Below are 10,601 nucleotides of genomic sequence, written 5' to 3'. Positions count from 1 at the left end.
ATCTTCACTGGTGTCCATGGATTACATGAAATCTTTCCACCTTTATCCACCTTTGTCATGGTAGGGAGAACAGGTCAATGCAATGTAAGGGTGGGGTCATCTAAAATAGCACAAGGGTTACTTGAATTAACCCGAATGAACCGTTTACATGACCAACGATCGGATAAACAATCGGCATAACCCACCTATCTCGATCGGAAAGAAATTTATATCCGAACGAGTCTGATCGGGGCAGAGTATTCCAAACGGCGTGTTTACATGACACATTTTTCTTCCGATCAGGCGTTCTTTCCGATTACTTTTGCCCATGTAAACGCAGCTAATGTCTAAAACAGTTTGACAAGATGAATACAAGCAAGATGGCATGTTCTCAACATCTGAATTGCAGCTCTGGAATTCTGGTGAAATGATGGTCGAATTAAAAGCTGCAGAGAATCGAGCGGCTGTGTGGAAGTTAATAGTATGACTGCATAAAACAGGAGCTGGAGGTTTAACTGTGTGACATGGTAGCTGCACATCAAACAAAACAGGCATGTGGTCAGAAAACACAGCATCACAGATTTCAAGGTTAAAAGTCGTTAAGCCAGATTTGGTTTGGGAGATAACTTCTTATGCTGGATCAAACTTTTATATGCTAATCCATTGGCTGCCGTTAGAACCAATAGCACTCAGTCCACTTACTTTTCACTTCACCGTTCAACCAGACAGGGCTGTCCTCTAAGTCCACTTTTGTTTGCTCTAGCGATAGAACCCTTGGCTATTGCTATTCGCAATAACTTGAACATAAGAGGAGTGTATCGATATGGGGTGGAGGCAAAGGTCTCATTGTATGCAGATAACCTACTTCTCTATGTCTCTGACATCAACCGGTCAATACCTGTGATATTGAGTCTGCTATCTGATTTTAGGAAGCTATCAGGATATAAACTTAATTTGAGCAAAAGTGAAATTTTCCCCCTCGACTCGCGTATTAATGCATCTTCCCTGCAAAATTTCCCTTTTAAAGTGGCAAATGACAGCTTTTTACATCTTGGAGTTCAAGTGACAAAAAAACCACAAGACTTATTTAGAGCAAACTTTATCCCTCTTTTGTCAAAAACGAAAGAAGATTTTGAACGCTGGTCTTTGCTTAAGTTGTCTTTAGTAGCACGCATTAATTGTGTCAAGATGAACATATTGCCTCGCTTTCTGTATCTGTTTCAGTGCTTACCTAATTTTTTGACTAGCTCCTTTTTCTCCCAAGTTGATTCTCTTGTGTCTTAATTTCTTTGGGATAAAAAAATTCACGACTGTCAAAGCACTATTTACAGAGGCCCAAAGTGCTTGGAGGAATGGCCCTGCCTAATTTTAGGTATTACTATTGGGCATCCAACATAAGAATTTTTAAATATTGGTTACAATCCAGAGCTTTTCCCACCTTAGACTGGTTAACCATGGAGTTGAACTCGGTAAAACCAGTGTCTCTCAATGCGCTGTTATATTCTGCTATACATTTCCCAGTGAGAGAATATTCTAAGAACTATATAGTTAAAACATCTCTTAAGATTCTGACTCAATTTAAGCGTTTTTTGGATTACAAATCTACTCGCATAATGCCCCTTTAGCAGCTAATCCGTTCTTTACGCCATCTCTTGTTGACAACGTCTTCTTAAAATGGGCCGATCTTGGTTTACGGACCTTTAAAGATCTGTTCATTGACGATGTTTTTGCCTCTTTCCAACAATTATCAGAAATATTCTCCCTCCCGAAGCAACATTTTTTCAGATATTTACAAGCCCGCAGTTTTGTTAATAGTACTTTTCCTTCATTTCCTAGTTTATCTGAAACCTCGACCATAGATTCTTTGCTCTTGCCTTCTTCTTCTTCTTTGAAAGGGTCCATTTCTCTTATTTACAATCAGATATCAGCTATCCGGTCGAAAACTCTGGACACTATAAAAGCTCTTTGGGAAGATGATCTAGAAGAAATTTTTTCTGACAGCGCATGGTCTCAGATTCTGACGAGAGTACACAAATCTTCAATGTGCAAGACACGGCTTTATGCAGTGCAAACTGTTCCATCGCGTTTATTTTACAGAATTCTGTTTATCTAAAATATTCCCTAATGTTTCTCCAGCATGTGATAGATGCCACTAATGTCCAGGAAACCTTATTATTACGTTCTGGCTTTGCCCCAAGCTCCTGGGTTATTGGACTGAAGTTTTTTCAGTGATATCACGCGTTATTGAGAGGAACGTGAGCCCAAACCCTCTGAGTGCCTTATTTGGAATTTTTACAGGGCCACCTTCCCTATCAAAATCTCAAAATGACTCCCTCGCCTTTATGACTCTTCTTGCAAGGAGAGTAATTCTGTTAAATTGGAAATCACCACACTCCCCATCATCTTCGCAGTGGATCAAGGATGTTCTGTACTTCATCAAGTTGGAAAAGATAAGAATGACATTGAATGGGTTCTCTGATAAATTTGAACAAAGGTGGCGTCCATTATTCCAAACGACACAGCAAATACAATTCTATTCTTTTCCAGACTAAGTCACTTCTTCTGGGGGCTCCATTAGTCTGATTCTTTCTCATGGATTGGTTTACTTCTTGCTTATTTTACTTTACTCTTCTGAGAAATCTGGGCATGTGTTAAGTTACAATTGTTGGAATCTATTATATTTTCTAAAGCTTTAATAGAGAGGGTTGGTGCGTTTTTGTGTTTCTCTTTTTTATTTTTTATTTTTCTCTTGATTTTTGGTGTTTTTGTTTTGTTTTCAGTTTTTTATTTTATTTAACTCATAAAAAAAAGAAGATTGTGCAAAAGAACTTTTATTTCGACTGGTGTCTGTGATTTGATGGACATTTTGTACAATTTCTGCATAAAACAAATAAAGTTTGGAAAAGTCGTTAAGCCATGGGTTAAGATTAAGTCAAGTGTGTGACCATGTTCTTGCATAGGGGCAAATACAAGTTGAACAAGTTTAAAAGAGTTGATAAGATTCAAAAAGTCTCTGGCCAGTGATTTGTCAGGACAACAGACATGAATATTAAAATCCCCATCTATCAAAATTCTGTCATATTTTTGCATTACTCCAGCCATGAAATCAGCAAAATCATCAATGAAATCCTTGTTTTATTTTGGCGGCCTGTATATAACAGCGCAAAACATAGAGAGAGCAGAGTCTAGTTTAAAGACGCTTACCACGGTAAGTTTGACGCTAAGGAAGTTGATAACCTCAGCTTTCGGTTCCAAAAATGGAGGTATGTTTCAGGGTAGGTCAAGTTGCCATAGCAACTCACGCTCTGAACATAACCTGGTCTGGAGCAGGTTTAGTTGAAGGTTAGTTTGTTTACAGAGAGGTGAAGGAGCATGGCGTGTTCATTTGAAGATGATTTAGTGGATGAAGAAGCTCAGATAATACTTTTTCCACCATGACAGGGTGATAAGACCATGTATGGATGTTGGAAAGATAAACTTTTTTACTCTGATCTAACTTAATTATTTGCTTCAGTTAAGATAAATCATTTTTTTTAGTTAAGTCAACATAAAAAATTAAGATGGAAAAACATGTAAATGAATATGACATTTAGTTAGATAAATACATTAATTTTAGTTGTATAAACAATTATTGAGTTGGATAGACATATCCTCCTCCAAGCTCGGGTCCTCTACCAGAGGAACATGAGAAACTGGAGAAATACCAGGGACTCAGAGAAGAACTGGAGAAAGCCTGGAAAGTGAAGGTGACAGTGGTGCCTGTGGTAATTGGAGCACTCGGGGCAGTAACCCCCAAGCTGGAGGAGTGGCTACAACAGATACCTGGAAAGACTTCAGACCTCTCAGTCCAGAACAGCACAGTGCTAGGAACAGCTAAGATACTGCAGGACCCTCAAGCTATCAGGCCTCTGGTAGAGGACCCGAGCTTGGAGGAGAAAACCACCCGTGGAGGGTGAGAGGGGCGTTTTATTCATATGTTATATATACAGACAAACAGAACAATAATGCAATAGATACAACAATAAAATATTTGTAGTAACGTCCTCAGTTAAGGTTTCTTATTTTTTACAGTTACATCAACAAAAAAATCGACTGAAGATTCAGCGATTCAATCGAAGATTCAGGGTTCGACTTTTACGCATGCGCACAGCCGGTTCTTCCTTTCTGCCAGCTTCACCGTCATGGCGCCTATAGTAAGTACAATCGCGTGATAAGCAAACCAGAAAAATAGCCCTATTCTTTCGGAAATGAGCTCCTAAAGCGGACGTGGTCGGACCCGCTGGCTGTAGAAGGGTTGTGTGAGGACAGCGGGTGTCTCGGTGGGGTCTGCTGCGGCAGACAGGAGCAGGCTGCGGGTCGCGGAGGCTCTGAGGCCTGTTAGCTCCTGTCGCCGCTCACCACGTTGTGAAGTTAGCGAGTCTCCAGAGCGCAGAGCGGCACGAACCTCCAAGTGTAACCGCTGTTTGTGTTTGTGACGAGTTTAGCCGGACTTTTCCGGACTATGTTTAATGTAACATGACATTGGGCTCTAAACGTTAAAAACGCGAACTGCTGCAAGGTTCCACATGAATGTTTGTGGTTCTAACGTCTGACTGCTGTTGTTTCTGCAGCAGAAGAAGAAGCAGAACACCGGCAAAGGTGGGAAGAAGAAGAAGCAGGTCCTGAAGTTCACTCTAGACTGCACCCATCCTGTGGAGGATGGCATCATGGATGCTGCCAACTTCGTAAGTTTCCGTCCGCACGAGCACAGGTTAGAATGAGAGAAGCGGGAACGTAGTTCCTCAGACCACGCTGCTGTGGTCAACCTGCTGCGGCACGGCATGAACGGCTTCATGGAGGATTTATGTGCAGCTGATGCTGATGCTGAACGGTGGCCGCAACTAAGGTGCAGAGCTCCTGCCGTCCAGCAGAAGGGGCGGAGCTCCTGCCGTCCAGCCGAGGGGGCGGAGCTCCTGCCGTCCAGCAGAGGACGCGGAGCTCCTGCCGTCCAGCAGAGGGGGCGGAGCTCCTGCCGTCCAGCAGAGGGGGCGGGGCTCCAGCCGAGGTGGCGGAGCTCCTGCTGTAACAGCAGAGGGGGCGGAGCTCCTGCCGTCCAGCCGAGGGGGCGGAGCTCCTGCCGTCCAGCAGAGGGGGCGGGGCTCCAGCCGAGGTGGCGGAGCTCCTGCTGTAACAGCAGAGGGGGCGGAGCTCCTGTTTTACAGCAGAAGGGGCGGAGCTCCTGCCGTCCAGCAGAGGGGGCGGAGCTCCTGCCGTCCAGCAGAGGGGGCGGGGCTCCAGCCGTCCAGCGTAGAGATCCTGCACACCACAACACACTAAGGCCGCATTTTCACTGCATGGTTCAAGTGACCAAATTCTGATTTTTTTCCTCTCATGTGGCACAGATCGGATATGACCGGTGAACGTGTAAGCAGGACAAAAGCGCATGGATTCTGATTTTATCAGATCGGATTCAGGCCTCACTCATATGTGGAAATAGATCGGATACGAATCGGATACGTGCATTTGCATGTGCCAATAAGCAGACAAATCGGATATTCCCCAGTAAATGTGAGTCGTACGTCAGTGACGTCAACGCCGGACACCACCAACTGAGATCACATGACTTATTAAGGTGCTTTTGTGCACTGAGTTTGCTGTTCTAGGACAGCTGGAGCCCCATCAGCTGTTACCTTTCAGCCTCAGGCTTCGTTATTCCCTGTCCAGTCCCGGTCGGGACGCAAACGGTAACTAATCAAGCGGGACACCGTTGCTCTGGAACAGGCTAGAAGCCGTTTATATCTTTGCTTGGATCAAACTGTTAGTCCAGCACAACGTCTGCAAACACTTCCAAATTCAAAACTCAGAGAGATATAAGTCGGCCGAGCAGCCCTCCTTTTTACTCTCCCGCGCATCCACTCTCCTGCCTCATCCAGGAGCGCTCAAGGCAACGCCTCCTTCCGTCGCTGCGTTGCCTCCATGACAACCGCAGTCACACAAGTCTGAAGGAGGTCCGCGGAAGGCGGAAATGCTGCTACGTAGTCCTCAGAACGTCTACGTTTGATAGTTTCAGCATTGTGTGGTGTAAATGCAAAAATCGCATACGGGTCACTTTTGAAAGATGATGTAAGCGGGTCGTCAAAAAAATCGGATATAGTCAGAAAATCGGATTTGGGCATCAAGACCTGCAGTGGAAATGCAGCCTAAGTGTCCTCAACTGTGTTTCTGCAGGAGCAGTTCCTGCAGGAGCGCATCAAGGTGAACGGGAAAGCTGGCAACCTGGGTGGAGGTGTGGTCTCCATCGAGAGGAGCAAGAGCAAAATCACAGTTTCCTCTGAGGTGCCTTTCTCCAAAAGGTAAGACATCACTTGATCTGTCTGAAGACGCGAGGCGTGTGGAGGCATGTTGATGTGGGACCTCCACCTGTGGGGCAGGGAGACCACAGGACACCCAGAGTGAGGAGGGAAGCAGAAACCCTTTGGTTGTTGACTAAATATTGTTTGTTTTTCTGTTGGATATTGTGGCAAAAAGGTCTGGATTCCTTCAGGTTTATAAAAGTGCTTTGGAAATAAACCTGATCCAGTCTGAAAGGTCAATGGGAGGGAAACTAGCTCCAAGTGTCTTCTATAGAAACTATAAGAGCATTTGTAAAGACCTTCTGCACAGCTACACAACTGGACACAACATCAGATGAGGAGCTTCTCTGCAGCTGGAGAAACAGGCTTTTATCCTGTGTAGCTTATACCACACATAAAGGAACGTGTCCAGTCTGTCCACATGTTTTCATTTATTTTGATGGCAAATACGTGATAGAATTGAGCTCCATGCTCTCCTGTCAGCTGAATTCCTCCTGCAGTCACATGACTCATTTAATAGTTTAGAGAAATATGTCAATACGCCTCAAAAACGTTCTTCAGTAAATGCCAATTCTTCTGAAGTTGTTTCTATTAGGCAAATTTATTATTGTAATTCCAATGCAAGTAATTTCTTAGTCAATGGAAATGCAGCTACTGACAGCTTAAGTGTCCTGGCAGACCATAGTCAGGGCTCCAGACTAACTTTTTTCACTAGGAGCACAGTGGCCCCCAACTGAAAATTTTAGGGGCACAACCAGAAAATTTAGGGGCGCATACCGTAAATTAAAATTCTAACCAAATCTACTAATTTCCACTGTATTATGAATAAATACTTTAATAATAGATGCAGAAATTACAATGTGCTGTTTCAAATTCAGTGTCACATTTTAATCTGCACTTTTGAAGATGCAACAAGAAGGTAAACTGACAGAAGAAGGTAAACTGTAAAAGAACGGGCGATGTTCACTGGATATCAGAACGATACAGATACCTGAGATCAGAGAGGCTCAAAAACTGATGGAAATTTATCTTGGTGACACCAAATAAGTGCAGCCAAGACCACAATAAGCGTGTTTGAGATGGGTTCATCTCAAACACTTCTATCCTTGCATTTTCACCACGTGTTTTAAGTGCGTCTCGGACTAAATCGTGTTGTTGCTCGCACGTGTTTAAAGTTCAAGCCCCGTTAGCTGTCACGCATGTAGGTGTGGGACATTTATTCTCCTCAGCTGACCCGACTCCCGCGGGACGGCAGCGGTGAGCTGCCGTGACAGCCGTGCATAAACCGTTTGGTTGGGGGGATGCGACGCCGCGCGCTTAACCGTAACCCCCGTAACCTCCGGGTCTGTGCGGCCCAGAGAAAAGTTCGGCACGGACTGCATGCATTTAGAAAATCCCGAGCGAATAGATGCGTTCTAAAGGAAAGTAAGGAACTCCTTCATGTGGTCTGGGGAGGGGGCTGTCAGGTCTCCTGCTTTAAAGCCCGGTCATTTTCACACCCCCAATAGTCATTTATTTCACTGTGATTGGTTGGTTTGTCAGCTCCGCACACGACAATGAAACGGTGTCATTCATACAAACTGGCAGGACGCATTAAAATTAAACTTTCATTTCAAGGTGGGGGCCACACAAATAGCCCGCGGGCCGCGAGTTTGAGACCCCTGCTGTACACTCTGGCACTGGTACACCAGCCGCAGGTCGGAAGAACGAATCAATGGTTCGCTTGCTCATAGCTCAGACGCACGCACAGGTTGTGATGCTATTTGTCTCCGTTTCCTTCCCACAGATGTTTACGCTTATAGGCCCCTCCCCCTACACGCATTTTAGCCACTTACGCGAGTGTGTGCTCTGGTCTCATGAGCATGTGCGCGAGTGTGTGTGTCTGCCTGCGTGCGTGTGCGCTCGCGTCTCATTGATTATTTCATAGATCATTGACGTGCCCCTTCCACGTTTAATGTATAAAAAATACGGAGGGTGGGGGAGGCAAATTTACTGGTCGCACATGTGCGACTGGATGTAAAATTCAGTCGCACACTCTCAAATTTTGGTCGCAAAATGCGACCAAATGGTCGCAGTCTGGAGCCCTGATAGTTCACTTTCATGCAGAAAGCTGTTTAATGAATAAATATGAGCCAATCAAACAAGTAAAGTCTGAACTCATTTTCTGCTACTTTGTGGTCAAAAGAAGCAACAAAAGAAAGTCTTCACTGTAGTTCAAAGCAACAGCTGGGCCAAGATTAGAAAGATGGAAACATGGGAATGAGTCACTGATACAAACGGTAATGCTCTCTATTGAAGGCGTGGCCTCATGCAAGTGTCATTCACGGCGTTCAGCATTTAAAGGACAGACGAGCTGGGTGTGAATTCATCTGCAGAAACCTTTGATTCATGCGTGCTGTTTGTGACTTTGACTCAGACGATTCCAGGATGAAGCAGTGACTTCTCTGCACTCTAGTTACCTCACTCCTACGTCTCAGTCCTGCACAGTGACGTGTGATGACATCATCAGTCAGATTTACAAACATATAAACCCTACAGAGTAGCTTATTCACCATTTGATTGGCAAGAATAAAAGTGTTGGTTAAATTTCAACATTTTTCTTCTGCAGTTCTTCAAAACTGTAGCATAAAAACACACACCAATAATGTTATTGACTTACTTTTACTGATAAATTAAGTCTGTACTCTGCCCCTTCTGAAAAACACGTAGATCATCTGTTAGTAGATGTGTTCCTTTTCTGTCTTCAGTCCTCTGTCTGAATGGAGAAACTGACAGAGACGTGTCTCCACGAATTCTTGAGTTTAAACTCTAATTCTCCATTTAGAAAATGATGCTAAACAATGTTAAGGAATAACTGGACAGCTGCCCTTGACTTACTCCAGCTAATTCTATTATTCTTTCTTTCTCTGGGATCACCAGCGCCCTCTGCCCTTAGGCAGGCGTACTGCAGGCCTTACCTAGTGACTTCCTAATGAGCGTTTTTAGCGAATAAAAAGACTAAATGGGCCACAAACCGGCAGCGATGTAATCAGACCGTTAGCAGAAAAATAAGCAAATTATGTAATTAAAAATAAAGCATCTTTTGACAATAGAAAGACCAAAGCCGTAAGACACGCACAAATCAGCTGCAGCTCTGTCAGTGTATGCGGCGCAGGGGAGGCACGGGCGGCCAGTGGATCCCCCGCCGCTTTCTCATGTATTTGAACAGGGAATTTGTAACTTTGCTCGTTTTTTGTTTCCTTTTTTAGAAAAATGTTGAAAGCCTACATAGAAAAAAGTAATCACAAAACAGACATGTGTAAAGTAATATTTGATTTAATTGTAAATCAATTGTGACTGACTGAACATCACAGGGGTCTCCAACCCTGTTCAACATGGGCTGCCGCCCTGCTCGTTTTACAGCTAATCCTGCTGGATCAGTTTAATCCAGCTGATCAGGAGTTGAAGCAGGGCGGTAGCCCACGAGGACAGGGATGGAGTCATCGTGTTGCTCCTGGATGTGACATCATCTCATCCTCAAACATCCTGACTTCCTTCTCTAATCATCACTTTGAGCTTTTATAGGCCTAAAATCACCTAACTGCAGAGGTTCAGATGGTTACATGCACACCCCACGTGCACGTTCATTCAAAATAGGGACCCTGATTGTAAGGTTAGAGGTTCAAACCTGGAGAAAAGCATTTGTGTTGTTGGTTTAACCCTTGTGTTATCTTAGATGACCCCATCCTTCCATTGACGTGTTCTCCCCACCATGACAAAGGTGGATAAAGGTGGAAAGATTTCATGTAATCCATGGACACCAGTGAAGATCACAAATCACTGAAGAAAAAAGGTTCAGAGCACTGTCTAGTGGGTCTAGATGACCCAACTCCCAAGGGGACTTCTCCCACTTCACAGTAGAAACCATGCTGAGACCCTCACCCTTCACTCCCACACTGAAGAAACCTGGCAGTGGTCTTCCTCCCGAGCTGCAGACTCACAAATGCGTTTGGTTATCTGTTGCGTGTGCTGAAAGGCGTGTGCGTGTCCTCAGGCAGCCTGATCTGACGTGACGCTGCTGCTTGTCTGCAGGTATCTGAAGTATCTGACCAAGAAGTACCTGAAGAAGAACAATCTGCGTGACTGGCTGCGCGTGGTCGCCAACACCAAGGAGAGCTACGAACTGCGCTACTTCCAGATTAATCAGGATGAAGAGGAGGAGGAGGATGAAGATTAGATGCTTCTTTTTGTACATTAAATTTTGTTTGGAGTACAGAAATTCTGTGTTGTTTTTGGGGGGAGGGGTGTCAT

General features: G+C 44.4%; 1 protein-coding gene across 1 annotated transcript; it reads left to right on the top strand.

The window, feature by feature from the left end:
• Positions 1–4,066: 4,066 nt before the first annotated feature.
• LOC101175136 (60S ribosomal protein L22) lies at positions 4,067–10,569 on the top strand. The gene is made up of 4 exons (XM_004086347.4): positions 4,067–4,172; positions 4,590–4,703; positions 6,187–6,311; positions 10,383–10,569. The coding sequence occupies exons 1-4, from the start codon at positions 4,161–4,163 to the stop codon at positions 10,525–10,527; spliced, it is 396 nt and encodes a 131-aa protein (XP_004086395.1). The 5' UTR covers positions 4,067–4,160; the 3' UTR covers positions 10,528–10,569.
• The last annotated feature ends 32 nt before the right edge of the window (positions 10,570–10,601 follow it).

The sequence above is a fragment of the Oryzias latipes genome, chromosome 7 (assembly GCF_002234675.1).
Source record: "Oryzias latipes chromosome 7, ASM223467v1".
Taxonomy (NCBI): Eukaryota; Metazoa; Chordata; class Actinopteri; order Beloniformes; family Adrianichthyidae; genus Oryzias; species Oryzias latipes.
Note: the sequence above shows the minus strand (reverse complement) of the source record. Positions and strands in the feature narration are given on the sequence as shown.